This window comes from Aegilops tauschii, chromosome 6, assembly GCF_002575655.3.
Source record: "Aegilops tauschii subsp. strangulata cultivar AL8/78 chromosome 6, Aet v6.0, whole genome shotgun sequence".
NCBI lineage: Eukaryota > Viridiplantae > Streptophyta > Magnoliopsida > Poales > Poaceae > Aegilops > Aegilops tauschii.
In genome coordinates this window covers 40451727-40467364 of record NC_053040.3, presented here as the reverse complement: position 1 = coordinate 40467364, position 15638 = coordinate 40451727, and the positions used below count along the sequence as shown (strand labels likewise).

Sequence of the window (15638 nt, the reverse complement as noted above, 5' to 3'; positions counted from 1 at the left end):
GTTGATTGGAAATGATATAGAATTTCTGGATAGCATAAAGGGATACTTGAATAGGAGTTTTTCAATGAAAGACCTCGGTGAAGCTGCTTATATATTGGGCATCAAGATCTATAGAGATAGATCAAGACGCTTAATTGGACTTTCACAAAGCACATACCCTGACAAAGTTTTGAAGAAGTTCAAAATGGATCAAGCAAATAAAGGGTTCTTGCCTGTGTTACAAGGTGTGAAGTTGAGTAAGACTCAATGCCCGACCACTCCAGAAGATAGAGAGAAAATGAAAGATGTTCCCTATGCTTCAGCCATAGGCTCTATCATGTATGCAATGCTGTGTACCAGACCTGATGTGTGCCTTGCTATAAGTCTAGCAGGGAGGTACCAAAGTAATCCAGGAGTGGATCACTGGACAGTGGTCAAGAACATCCTGAAATACCTGAAAAGGACTAAGGATATGTTTCTCGTTTATGGAGGTGACAAAGAGCTAGTCGTAAATGGTTACGTCGATGCAAGCTTTGACACTGATCCGGACGATTCTAAATCGCAAACCGGATACGTGTTTACATTGAACGGTGGAGCTGTCAGTTGGTGCAGTTCTAAACAAAGCGTTGTGGCGGGATCTACGTGTGAAGCGGAGTACATAGCTGCTTCGGAAGCAGCAAATGAAGGAGTCTGGATGAAGGAGTTCATATCCGATCTAGGTGTCATACCTAGTGCATCAGGTCCAATGAAAATCTTTTGTGACAATACTGGTGCAAATGCCTTGGCGAAGGAATCCAGATTTCACAAGAGAACCAAGCACATCAAGAGACGCTTCAATTCCATCCGGGATCTAGTCCAGGTGGGAGACATAGAAATTTGCAAGATACATACGGATCTGAATGTTGCAGACCCGTTGACTAAGCCTCTTCCACGAGCAAAACATGATCAGCACCAAGGCTCCATGGGTGTTAGAATCATTACTGTGTAATCTAGATTATTGACTCTAGTGCAAGTGGGAGACTGAAGGAAATATGCCCTAGAGGCAATAATAAAGTTATTATTTATTTCCTTATATCATGATAAATGTTTATTATTCATGCTAGAATTGTATTAACCGGAAATAATACTTGTGTGAATACATAGACAAACAGAGTGTCACTAGTATGCCTCTACATGACTAGCTCGTTGATCAAAGATGGTTATGTTTCCTAGCCATAGACATGGGTTGTAATTTGATTAACAGGATCACATCATTAGGAGAATGATGTGATTGACTTGACCCATTCCGTTATCTTAGCACTCGATCGTTTAGTATGTTGCTATTGCTTTCTTTATGACTTATACATGTTCCTATGACTATGAGATTATGCAACTCCCGTTTACCGGAGGAACACTTTGTGTGCTACCAAATGTCACAACATAACTGGGTGATTATAAAGGTGCTCTACAGGTGTCTCCAAAGGTACTTGTTGGGTTGGCGTATTTCGAGATTAGGATTTGTCACTCCGATTGTCGGAGAGGTATCTCTGGGCCCACTGGGTAATGCACATCACTATAAGCCTTGCAAGCATTGCAACTAATGAGTTAGTTGCGGGATGATGTATTACGGAACGAGTAAAGAGACTTGCCGGTAACAAGATTGAACTAGGTATTGAGATACCGACGATCGAATCTCGGGAAAGTAACATACCGATGACAAAGGGAACAACATATGTTGTTATGCGGTCTGACCAATAAAGATCTTCGTAGAATATGTGGGAGTCAATATGAGCATCCAGGTTCCACTATTGGTTATTGACCGGAGACGTGTCTCGGTCATGTCTACATAGTTCTCGAACCCGTAGGGTCCGCACGCTTAAAGTTTCGATGACGGTTATATTATGAGTTTATGAGTTTTGATGTACCGAAGGTTGTTCGGAGTCCCGGATGTGATCACGGACATGGCGAGGAGTCTCGAAATGGTCGAGACATGAAGATTGATATATTGGAAGCCTATATTTGGATATCGGAAGTGTTCCGGATGAAATCGGGATTTTACCGGAGTACCGAGGGGTTACCGGAACCCCCTGGGGCTTAATGGGCCATAGTGGGCCTTTGTGGAGAAGAGGAGAGGCGGCCAGGGCAGGGCCACGCGCCCCTTCCCCTAGTCCGAATAGGACAAGGAGAGGGGGGTGGTGCCCCCCTTTTTTTCCTCTCTCCCTCCTCTTTCCCCCTCCACTCCTAATCCAACAAGGAAAAGGGAGGGAGTCCTACTCCCGGTGGGAGTGGGACTCCTCCTGGCACGCCCCCTCCTGGCCGGCCGCACCTCCCCCTTTGCTCTTTTATATATGGGGGCGGGGAGGCACCCTAGAGACACAACAATTGATTTGATCTTTTAGCCGTGTGCGGTGCCCCCTTCCACCATAGTCCACCTCGATAATACTGTAGCGGTGCTTAGGCAAAGCCCTGCGTCGGTAGAACATCATCATCGTCACCACGCCGTCGTGCTGACGAAACTCTCCCTCAACACTCGGCTGGATCGGAGTTCGAGGAACGTCATCGGGCTGAACGTGTGCTGAACTCGGAGGTGCCGTGCGTTCGGTACTTGATCGATCGGATCGTGAAGACGTACGACTACATCAACCGCGTTGTGCTAACGCTTCCGCTTTCGGTCTACGAGGGTACGTGGACAACTCTCTCCCCTCTCGTTGCTATGCATCACCATGATCTTGCGTGTGCGTAGGAATTTTTTTGAAATTACTACGTTCCCCAACTGCCGGCACGGCCACGACCGCTACCGATAGCGAGGAAGAGTAGAACATGGGAGGCCACCGCCGCTTGGGTCCCAGAAAGGCCACCACCACCGTCTTGTCGGGCCGCACAGTCGGTGAGCTTACCCACTTCACGGAGGTAGAGGCCACTACTCATTCCCTCCCGCTGAACCTAAGCTTGGCGGGCTCATCATCGTCAGCTGATTAGCTTGCTCGCTTCGTGGAGGTGGAGGCTATTCTTCCTTTCCTGCTGAAGCTTCAGCAACCAGGTCTCTTGGCCGGCCGACGAGCTTGCTGCCGAAGATGGGGAAGACATGTCGATGGAAATGGACGCAGCGGCTGCCGGAGATCTATTAGACTAGGTTAGAATAGCCTAGTCCTCTGTAGTTTAGTTGAAATATCTCAGAAATGTAATTAATGTGCTCCAGTTTAGATGAAAATCATCTGGTTTCATGTAAAAATTATCAAAATTTGAATAAAAGTTGTCAAGTTTGTTTAAATTTGCATCAAATGTGCCCGGACGTTTGCAGCTAGCTTTGGTTCACCGGTTCCTGTATCAGTGTCCGCACACTGGTCTCCACCGGTCCGCGGATGGATACGTGATACGCCTCCAACGTATCTACTTTTTCTCACGCTTTCCTCTTCTTTTGGACTCTATTTTGCATGATTTGAATGAAACTAACCCCGGACTGTCGCTATTTTCAGCAGAACTATCATGGTGTTGTTTTTGTGCGGAAATAAAAGTTCTCAGAATAAAGTGAAACTTCGCGATGATTTTTAATGAAATAAAAGAGGATTTTTGGAGCCAACAACCACCAGAGAGGGGCCCCTGGGTGGGCACAACCCACCAGGACGCGCCCTCCTCTCCTAGCGCGCCCAGGTAGGTTGTACCCACCTGATGGCCCCGCTCATGACCCCCCTGATACTATAAAATCACATATTTCCAGAAAAAATCAGGGAAAAAGAATTATCGCGTTTCACGAGATGGAGCCGCCGCCAAGCCCTGTTCTTCCTCGGGAGGGCAGTTCTGGAGTCCGTTTGGGGCTTCGGAGAGGGGGATCTTCGTTCTTCGTCATCACCAACCAAACTCCATCGCCAATTCTATGATGCTCCCCACCGGGAGTGAGTAATTCCTTCATAGGCTCGCTGGTCGGTGAGGAGTTGGATGAGATTCATCATGTAATCGAGTTAGTTTTGTTAGGGCCTGATCCCTAGTATCCACTATGTTCTTAGATTGATGTTGCTATGACTTTGTTGTGCTTAATGCTTGTCACTTTGGGCCCGGGTGCCATGAACTCAGATCTGAACCGTTTATGAATTCATCATTATATCCATGTTTTAGATCCGATCTTGCAAGTTATAGTCACCTACTACGTGTTATGACCCGGCAACCCCGAAGTGACAACAACCAGGCCCACTCCCGGTGATGACCGTAGTTTGAGGAGTTTATGTATTCACTATGTGTTAATGCTTTGTTCCGGTTCTCTATTAAAATGATGCCTTAATATCCCTTAGTTTCCAATATGGACCCCGCTGCCACGGGAGGGTAGGACAAAAGATGTCATGCAAGTTCTTTTAATAAAGCACGTATGACTATTTACGGAATACATGCCTACATTATATCGATGAACTGGAGCTAGTGCCGTATCGCCCTAGGTTATAACTGTCACATGATGAATATCATCCAACAAGTCACCGATCAAATGCCTACGAATTTATCTTATATTATTTCTGCTAAGTTACTACTGCTATCATCACTGTTACACTTGCTACAAAATTACTGCTGTCCCTGATACTGTTACCGTTGCTGCTGTCACTACTATCAAACTACTTTGCTACTGATCACTTTGCTGCAGATAATTAATCTCCAGGTGTGGTTGAATTGACAACTCAGCTGCTAATACCTTCAAATATTATTTGGCTCCCCTTGCGTCGAATCTATAAATTTGGGTTGAATACTCTATCCTCGAAAACTGTTGCGATCCCCTATACTTGTGGGTTATCAATACGGTATCCGGTTTGGGGGTCAATGTTGGAGATGCCTGAACTAACAGTAAAAATATAATAAATGTTTTTGTGTTCTCGACAAATTTTCATCACTAAATGACATTTGTGGAAGTCATGGAAAAAATCAAAATCAGCACTCGAAAATGCATTCAAATCTAGCATTTTAGGAGGATTGATTTTTTTGCCACGACTTCCACGAATGTCATTTCTTGATAATTTTTTACAAGCACATAAAAAATTTGTCAAAGTTTACCTTATAAAAAAATCAGATTTTTTTTTGCTATTTAAAACTTTACTATTCATGAACGAGCATTTGAACTCAAGAGCAGATACTCCGCCTCTGTATTGTCCACCAAAGAGGGGCCCCTGGGTGGGCACAACCCACCAGGGCGCGCCCTACTCTCCTAGCGCGCCCAGGTAGGTTGTACCCACCTGATGGCCCCGCTCATGACCCCCCTGATACTATAAAATCACATATTTCCAGAAAAAATCAGGGAAAAAGAATTATCGCGTTTCACGAGATGGAGCCGCCGCCAAGCCCTGTTCTTCCTCGGGAGGGCAGTTCTGGAGTCCGTTTGGGGCTTCGGAGAGGGGGATCTTCGTTCTTCGTCATCACCAACCAAACTCCATCGCCAATTCTATGATGCTCCCCACCGGGAGTGAGTAATTCCTTCATAGGCTCGCTGGTCGGTGAGGAGTTGGATGAGATTCATCATGTAATCGAGTTAGTTTTGTTAGGGCCTGATCCCTAGTATCCACTATGTTCTTAGATTGATGTTGCTATGACTTTGTTGTGCTTAATGCTTGTCACTTTGGGCCCGGGTGCCATGAACTCAGATCTGAACCGTTTATGAATTCATCATTATATCCATGTTTTAGATCCGATCTTGCAAGTTATAGTCACCTACTACGTGTTATGACCCAGCAACCCCGAAGTGACAACAACCAGGCCCACTCCCGGTGATGACCGTAGTTTGAGGAGTTTATGTATTCACTATGTGTTAATGCTTTGTTCCGGTTCTCTATTAAAAGGATGCCTTAATATCCCTTAGTTTCCAATATGTACCCCGCTGCCACGGGAGGGTAGGACAAAAGATGTCATGCAAGTTCTTTTAATAAAGCACGTATGACTATTTACGGAATACATGCCTACATTATATCGATGAACTGGAGCTAGTGTCGTATCGCCCTACGTTATAACTGTCACATGATGAATATCATCCAACAAGTCACCGATCAAATGCCTACGAATTTATCTTATATTATTTCTGCTAAGTTACTACTGCTATCATCACTGTTACACTTGCTACAAAATTACTGCTGTCCCTGATACTGTTACCGTTGCTGCTGTCACTACTATCAAACTACTTTGCTACTGATCACTTTGCTGCAGATAATTAATCTCCAGGTGTGGTTGAATTGACAACTCAGCTGCTAATACCTTCAAATATTATTTGGCTCCCCTTGCGTCGAATCTATAAATTTGGGTTGAATACTCTATCCTCGAAAACTGTTGCGATCCCCTATACTTGTGGGTTATCAATACGGTATCCGGTTTGGGGGTCAATGTTGGAGATGCCTGAATTAACAGTAAAAATATAATAAATGTTTTTGTGTTCTCGACAAATTTTCATCACTAAATGACATTTGTGGAAGTCATGGAAAAAAATCAAAATCAGCACTCGAAAATGCATTCAAATCTAGCATTTTAGGAGGATTGATTTTTTTGCCACGACTTCCACGAATGTCATTTCTTGATAATTTTTTACAAGCACATAAAAAATTTGTCAAAGTTTACCTTATAAAAAAATCAGATTTTTTTTGCTATTTAATACTTTACTATTCATGAACGAGCATTTGAACTCAAGAGCAGATACTCCGCCTCTGTATTGTCCACCAGAGAGGGGCCCCTGGGTGGGCACAACCCACCAGGGCGCGCCCTACTCTCCTAGCGCGCCCAGGTAGGTTGTACCCACCTGATGGCCCCGCTCATGACCCCCCTGATACTATAAAATCACATATTTCCAGAAAAAATCAGGGAAAAAGAATTATCGCGTTTCACGAGATGGAGCCGCCGCCAAGCCCTGTTCTTCCTCGGGAGGGCAGTTCTGGAGTCCGTTTGGGGCTTCGGAGAGGGGGATCTTCGTTCTTCGTCATCACCAACCAAACTCCATCGCCAATTCTATGATGCTCCCCACCGGGAGTGAGTAATTCCTTCATAGGCTCGCTGGTCGGTGAGGAGTTGGATGAGATTCATCATGTAATCGAGTTAGTTTTGTTAGGGCCTGATCCCTAGTATCCACTATGTTCTTAGATTGATGTTGCTATGACTTTGTTGTGCTTAATGCTTGTCACTTTGGGCCCGGGTGCCATGAACTCAGATCTGAACCGTTTATGAATTCATCATTATATCCATGTTTTAGATCCGATCTTGCAAGTTATAGTCACCTACTACGTGTTATGACCCGGCAACCCCGAAGTGACAACAACCAGGCCCACTCCCGGTGATGACCGTAGTTTGAGGAGTTTATGTATTCACTATGTGTTAATGCTTTGTTCCGGTTCTCTATTAAAAGGATGCCTTAATATCCCTTAGTTTCCAATATGGACCCCGCTGCCACGGGAGGGTAGGACAAAAGATGTCATGCAAGTTCTTTTAATAAAGCACGTATGACTATTTACGGAATACATGCCTACATTATATCGATGAACTGGAGCTAGTGCCGTATCGCCCTAGGTTATAACTGTCACATGATGAATGTCATCCAACAAGTCACCGATCAAATGCCTACGAATTTATCTTATATTGTTTCTGCTAAGTTACTACTGCTATCATGACTGTTACACTTGCTACAAAATTACTGTTGTCCCTGATACTGTTACCGTTGCTGCTGTCACTACTATCAAACTACTTTGCTACTGATCACTTTGTTGCAGATAATTAATCTCCAGGTGTGGTTGAATTGACAACTCAGCTGCTAATACCTTCAAATATTATTTGGCTCCCCTTGCGTCGAATCTATAAATTTGGGTTTAATACTCTATCTTCGAAAAATGTTGCGATCCCCTATACTTGTGGGTTATCAATACGGTATCCGGTTTGGGGGTTAATGTTGGAGATGCCTGAATTAACAGTAAAAATATAATAAATGTTTTTGTGTTCTCGACAAATTTTCATCACTAAATGACATTTGTGGAAGTCATGGAAAAAATCAAAATCAACACTCGAAAATGCATTCAAATCTAGCTTTTTAGGAGGATTGATTTTTTTGCCACGACTTCCACGAATGTCATTTCTTGATAATTTTTTACAAGCACATATTTTTTTTCAAAGTTTACCTTATAAAAAATCAGATTTTTTTTGCTATTTAAAACTTTACTATTCATGAACGAGCATTTGAACTCAAGAGCAGATACTCCGCCTCTGTATTGTCCACCAGAGAGGGGCCCCTGGGTGGGCACAACCCACCAGGGCACGCCCTACTCTCCTAGCGCGCCCAGGTAGGTTGTACCCACCCGATGGCCCCGCTCATGACCCCCCTGATACTATAAAATCACATATTTCCAGAAAAAATTAGGGAAAAAGAATTATCGCGTTTCACGAGACGGAGCCGCCGCCAAGCCCTGTTCTTCCTCGGGAGGGCAGTTCTGGAGTCCGTTTGGGGCTTCGGAGAGGGGGATCTTCGTTCTTCGTCATCACCAACCAAACTCCATCGCCAATTTTATGATGCTCCCCACCGGGAGTGAGTAATTCCTTCGTAGGCTCGCTGGTCGGTGAGGAGTTGGATGAGATTCATCATGTAATCGAGTTAGTTTTGTTAGGGCCTGATCCCTAGTATCCACTATGTTCTTAGATTGATGTTGCTATGACTTTGTTGTGCTTAATGCTTGTCACTTTGGGTCCGGGTGCCATGAACTCAGATCTGAACTGTTTATGAATTCATCATTATATCCATGTTTTAGATCCGATCTTGCAAGTTATAGTCACCTACTACGTGTTATGACCCGGCAACCCCGAAGTGACAACAACCAGGCCCACTCCCGGTGATGACCGTAGTTTGAGGAGTTTATGTATTCACTATGTGTTAATGCTTTGTTCCGGTTCTCTATTAAAATGATGCCTTAATATCCCTTAGTTTCCAATATGGACCCCGCTGCCACGGGAGGGTAGGAGAAAAGATGCCATGCAAGTTCTTTTAATAAAGCACGTATGACTATTTACGGAATACATGCCTACATTATATCGATGAACTGGAGCTAGTGCCGTATCGCCCTAGGTTATAACTGTCACATGATGAATGTCATCCAACAAGTCACCGATCAAATGCCTACGAATTTATCTTATATTGTTTCTGCTAAGTTACTACTGCTATCATCACTGTTACACTTGCTACAAAATTACTGCTGTCCCTGATACTGTTACCATTGCTGCTGTCACTACTATCAAACTACTTTGCTACTGATCACTTTGCTGCAGATAATTAATCTCCAGGTGTGGTTGAATTGACAACTCAGCTGCTAATACCTTCAAATATTGGCTCCCCTTGCGTCGAATCTATAAATTTGGGTTGAATACTCTATCCTCGAAAACTGTTGCGATCCCCTATACTTGTGGGTTATCAATACGGTATCCGGTTTGGGGGTCAATGTTGGAGATGCCTGAATTAACAGTAAAAATATAATAAATGTTTTTGTGTTCTCGACAAATTTTCATCACTAAATGACATTTGTGGAAGTCATGGAAAAAATCAAAATCAACACTCGAAAATGCATTCAAATCTAGCTTTTTAGGAGGATTGATTTTTTTGCCACGACTTCCACGAATGTCATTTCTTGATAATTTTTTACAAGCACATAAAAAATTTGTCAAAGTTTACCTTATAAAAAATCAGATTTTTTTTTGCTATTTAAAACTTTACTATTCATGAACGAGCATTTGAACTCAAGAGCAGATACTCCGCCTCTGTATTGTCCACCAGAGAGGGGCCCCTGGGTGGGCACAACCCACCAGGGCGCGCCCTACTCTCCTAGCGCGCCCAGGTAGGTTGTACCCACCTGATGGCCCCGCTCATGACCCCCCTGATACTATAAAATCACATATTTCCAGAAAAAATCAGAGAAAAAGAATTATCGCGTTTCACGAGATGGAGCCGCCGCCAAGCCCTGTTCTTCCTCGGGAGGGCAGTTTTGGAGTCCGTTTGGGGCTTCGGAGAGGGGGATCTTCATTCTTCGCCATCACCAACCAAACTCCATCGCCAATTCTATGATGCTCCCCACCGGGAGTGAGTAATTCCTTCATAGGCTCGCTGGTCGGTGAGGAGTTGGATGAGATTCATCATGTAATCGAGTTAGTTTTGTTAGGGCCTGATCCCTAGTATCCACTATGTTCTTAGATTGATGTTGCTATGACTTTGTTGTGCTTAATGCTTGTCACTTTGGGCCCGGGTGCCATGAACTCAGATCTGAACCGTTTATGAATTCATCATTATATCCATGTTTTAGATCCGATCTTGCAAGTTATAGTCACCTACTACGTGTTATGACCCGGCAACCCCGAAGTGACAACAACCAGGCCCACTCCCGGTGATGACCGTAGTTTGAGGAGTTTATGTATTCACTATGTGTTAATGCTTTGTTCCGGTTCTCTATTAAAAGGATGCCTTAATATCCCTTAGTTTCCAATATGGACCCCGCTGCCACGGGAGGGTAGGACAAAAGATGTCATGCAAGTTCTTTTAATAAAGCACGTATGACTATTTACGGAATACATGCCTACATTATATCGATGAACTGGAGCTAGTGCCGTATCGCCCTAGGTTATAACTGTCACATGATGAATGTCATCCAACAAGTCACCGATCAAATGCCTACGAATTTATCTTATATTGTTTCTGCTAAGTTACTACTGCTATCATCACTGTTACACTTGCTACAAAATTACTGCTGTCCCTGATACTGTTACCGTTGCTGCTGTCACTACTATCAAACTACTTTGCTACTGATCACTTTGCTGCAGATAATTAATCTCCAGGTGTGGTTGAATTGACAACTCAGCTGCTAATACCTTCAAATATTATTTGGCTCCCCTTCCGTCGAATCTATAAATTTGGGTTGAATACTTTATCCTCGAAAACTGTTGCGATCCCCTATACTTGTGGGTTATCAATACGGTATCCGGTTTGGGGGTCAATGTTGGAGATGCCTGAATTAACAGTAAAAATATAATAAATGTTTTTGTGTTCTCGACAAATTTTCATCACTAAATGACATTTGTGGAAGTCATGGAAAAAATCAAAATCAACACTCGAAAATGCATTCAAATCTAGCATTTTAGGAGGATTGATTTTTTTGCCACGACTTCCACGAATGTCATTTCTTGATAATTTTTTACAAGCACATAAAAATTTGTCAAAGTTTACCTTATAAAAAAATCAGATTTTTTTTTTGCTATTTAAAACTTTACTATTCATGAACGAGATTTTGAACTCAAGAGCAGATACTCCGCCTCTGTATTGTCCATAATATTTGTTTTTGCCTTTGCTAGTTGGATTGCTTGTTTTGTTGCTCTTTTGTGGTGCGATTCATTTTTTGGGCTTGCACTTGATGAGCAGGCATATCGTCCATAGTCATACATCAACAACGTCAATCTTAAGATGATGTGCCGTCTCAGTCTCTCACAGGTGTTCATGGGGTAGTTTATGCGTGCGTAAGTTCATAGGGATGAGCGTATGTACGTATATATGAGCGTCTGCGTCTGTATTATATTAAAAAAATGTTTCCAAGTCCAGCATCAATTGTAAAATATATGTTTATAACTTTTATGCGAAAATGATCCAGATCTATTACCAAAAATCACCGGAAGAACAAATCACCTCAAACATAATAAAAAATGCATCGAGATTTTGAGACCACCGAACGACCACTACTGCCGTTAGAACGAGCAGCCGACATGACGTTGTCGTCGCGCTCGTATCGAAGCCGGCTTAACCTTATCGATGACAACTGAAAAGTCTTCGTGCATGTGCCCCTAAGTATCAGCACCCTAAAGCCGCAATCGTCTTTGCTAAACCCTTGAATAGATCAGAAACATCTGACACCAAATCTCGCCACATGATGAGAAACACTAATCTCGATGCCCCAAAGAGACGGCAGCAATCTACAATTATTAACAAAAGTTCACATGTCATGTTGTGTGATCAACCATAGTCTAGACGCGATGACATTGTTCCCAGGAGTACAAGTTTTGGATATGTACTTGTTCACGTGTTTTATGAAAAGCAACAATGTAAGCACTATGCAGATAATAATATAGTCTAGAATAACGTGTATGTTACTAGTGTAAGTTATTCTCCACCGTGACTAGGATAATACCGGACTTTTTACCCCAGAGCTTTTTTTCTTCTTCTTTTGAGGAGCATTTTACCCAGAGCTATACGTCGGTTATTGCGACCTGGAAGATAGTGCCACCTTGAAATTTTCTCTTAGTGGGCCGGCCCGGTCACACTATTTTGTTCTGATGTTTTATTCGGTTTTCTTTCAGTGTTTCTTTTGGTTTTAGCTCGTTTATTTAGTTTGTCGCGTTGATTTTCTCTTGTTTTTTTCTGTGTTTCTTCAACGGGTTTCTTTGGGTTTTTTAACACATGTCTACTTTCTTCAATACATATTTCACATTTTTCATATACTCGTGGAACATTTATTTGACACACGTTGAACATTTTTAAAGTGCGTGATGTACATATTTCAAATACATATTTTGAATTTTTATTTATTTAATACATGTTAAAACATTTTAAATAAATGTTAAAAAATTCTAAAAGTATGCACACTTTTTTACATAGTATAATTGTTTTCAAAAAAATATCACGGACATATTTTTGAAGTGTTCGAATATTTTTTGACTGCTAGTTGCGTGAACATCTTTAAAAGTTGAGAGAGGGACGAGAGAGTTTTTGACCACACTCGCACGCCGCTGCAAAGAAAATCATAGACCGGATTAAGGTTGATGCAAGGCAGTGGGCTGACAGTCACGACCCAAGACTATCAGTCCCACTTCTTGGTGAAATCAATAGCCTGAGGTGAGGCGAAAAAAGAACTCGTCATTGCTCCTGTTCCAAATTATATCAAACAGTCGAGCTCATCCCAGGGGCAGATCGAATGGCCACAATTCTCAAAACGCTAAGAAGGCTCAGGTTCCCCGTAGATCTCTAACTATGGGATGGGACAGACCCATACGATCAACCGATACAAGGCATTAAAGGAGAAGATACACTACAAGAAATTTGTTAATCCATGACGGTTCTAATCCATCACAGGCTAGAGCAAAACCATCATGGGTACGTGTCGAATCTGTCATGTATGTTGCGTTATAATTTGACACCGTACCTTTTTTTTAGGTGATTTGACACCGTACTTTTACGCTCGCTTGGGGCGATGCTAGCTTCTTCCATCTCGCTTCAAGCGGGGATGAATAAAGGAGCACCCATTTTTACCGGCTCGGACGGCCCATAGAAACGCAGGGTTCCCCAGGCCCCCTGACGGCCCATAGAGACACAGGCGCTCACCCAGGCCCGCCGATTCGCGCCAAAACCCGAACCCGCGTGACGAAACGCGGCGCGCGCTCGCTCGGCTTCCCGCGAAGCCGAAGCCGAGCAGCCCCGTTCGCGCCAAAACCCGCCCCCCTTCTCCCGCCGTTCTCCGGCTACTTCTCCCCCCTCCACAAGCCCTTGACGGCAACCCACCTGACCCAAGCCGCCCTCCCCTCCCCCGCCCCCCTCCGTCTCCCGCTCCCCAGCCCCCCCTCGGCCTCCCTCGGACGCGCGCCGTAGATGGGCCCCGCCACGCAGCAGCGCCACCGGACGCGCGCGGGGCGCCCGGCCTCCAGGCGGCCCAGGGTTCCGGCGGCCGACAAAGACGACGGCGGCGTCAGGTGCGAGGCGTGCGGGTCCGGCCGCCACGCGGACGAGCTGCTGCTCTGCGACGGCTGCGACCGCGGCCTCCACATCTTCTGCCTCCGCCCCATCCTCCCGCGCGTGCCCGCCGGCGACTGGTTCTGCCCCTCCTGCGCCGCCGCCGCCACCACCTCGTCGTCGGCCAAATCCGCCGCCGTCGTCCAGACCAAGATGCCCAAACGTAAGTAGATTAAAACAGATTCCTATCTCGTTGACCATTTCTGGATTGGATCTGCTCGTTTGCTCGTTTGCTGATTTGGATCTCGTGATTTGGTTGCAGAGTTCCCGCTGATCCAGACGAAGATCGTCGATTTCTTCAAGATCCAGCGCCGCCCGGCGGCCGTGGCCGCCGATCCGCCGGAGGGGAAGAAGAGGAAGCGGAAGGCCGCCACCGCGCTGGTGGTGTCCAAGAAGAAGAGCCGGAAGCTGCTGCCCTTCACCCCCAGCGAGGACCCCGTCCGGCGCCTCACGCAGATGGCCTCGCTCGCCACCGCGCTCACGGCCACCGGCGCCGTCTTCAGCAACGACCTCACCTACGTGCCCGGCATGGCGCCCCGCTCCGCCAACCAGTCCGCCCTCGAGGCGGGAGGGATGCAGGTCAGACGCTTCCCCCAATTCCACCACCCGATCTCCATTAAATTCAGTGTCGCGACGCCATTTCAGTTTTGCTGAAATCTCGGTTGACATTTCATCTCAGGTGCTGCCGAGGGAGGATGCAGAGACCTTGAGCCTGTGCAAGAGGATGATGGAGCAAGGGGAATGGCCCCCTCTCCTCGTCGTCTTCGATCCAGTGGAAGGGTTAGTAGCATTATCGACAAATTCACTGCTCATTTCTGAACTTGTTCTTCAGAATCCTTCGGGCACTGATGATGATTGTGTGGAAATTTCTCGGACAGATTCACGGTCGAGGCAGACAGGCACATCAAGGACCTGACCATCATCACCGAGTACGTCGGCGATGTGGACTACCTTACAAACCGCGAGCACGACGACGGCGACAGCATGATGACCCTGCTCTCCGCCGCGCCCCCATCCAAGAGCCTGGTCATCTGCCCCGACAAGCGGAGCAACATTGCGCGGTTCATCAACGGGATCAACAACCACACGCCGTAAGCATTCTCTTCCTCTGACCACCACCGTGCATTTACGCATTGTTAGGAACCATGCCTGAAAAAATTTGCGTGATGATGACCATTGCAGGGAAGGCAGGAAGAAGCAGAACCTCAAGTGCGTGCGGTTCGCCATCGACGGCGAGTGCCACTGTCTCCTGGTGGCCAACAGGGACATCTCCAAGGGGGAGAGGCTGTACTACGACTACAACGGTGACGAGCACGAGTACCCAACTCACCATTTTGTATGACACATGAGCTGATGCTTAGTCTGCAATCTGCATATTCATTTTATCTGTAGTCATAGGAAAACAATTGTGATGATCCCATTCCCCCAAAACTCAACATGTAGAGTCATCTAAGTGGTTGATAGATCTGGAAATTTTTAACTTGGAAAAGGGGAAAAGGGGAATTGTAAACATTGTGTATCCAATGGAATGGAATGCAATGGCAAATGGGTTGTTCTGTTCATGCCTGTGTCTGGTGTAATTGCTCTTTGTCAATGTTTTTGTTCAAAGGTACAAATGCCAAAAGAAGATGAAATATATTGTGCTACTCCCTCCGTATCAATGTTACAAATAAATGACTTTAGAGACAGTTGGCATGGTCCTCAAGATGGGGTTCCACTAATTCATAACACAATATATTTACAGTATTTTAAAAATTATAAATATCTTTTAAAACAAATCTGTACATATGTTTTCAATATTTTGGACAATTAAAATGGTATTCATAGTTAGTTTTAAAAGCTTAACTGAAGGTATCCAAGATGTCACTTATTTGTGCAAGTCAAGTGAAACTCACAGGGCTGTAGGGCTGAGCTTAGCAGTTTTTTTTTCTTTTCT

General features: G+C 44.8%; 1 protein-coding gene across 1 annotated transcript; it reads left to right on the top strand.

The window, feature by feature from the left end:
- The first annotated feature begins 13502 nt into the window (after positions 1 to 13502).
- LOC109752345 (histone-lysine N-methyltransferase ATXR6) lies at positions 13503 to 15264 on the top strand. Its single transcript, XM_020311235.4, has 5 exons — positions 13503 to 13865; positions 13965 to 14281; positions 14382 to 14482; positions 14581 to 14793; positions 14885 to 15264. Exons 1-5 carry the CDS (start codon positions 13562 to 13564, stop codon positions 15042 to 15044), a joined length of 1095 nt encoding a protein of 364 aa, XP_020166824.1. The 5' UTR covers positions 13503 to 13561; the 3' UTR covers positions 15045 to 15264.
- Positions 15265 to 15638: the final 374 nt, after the last annotated feature.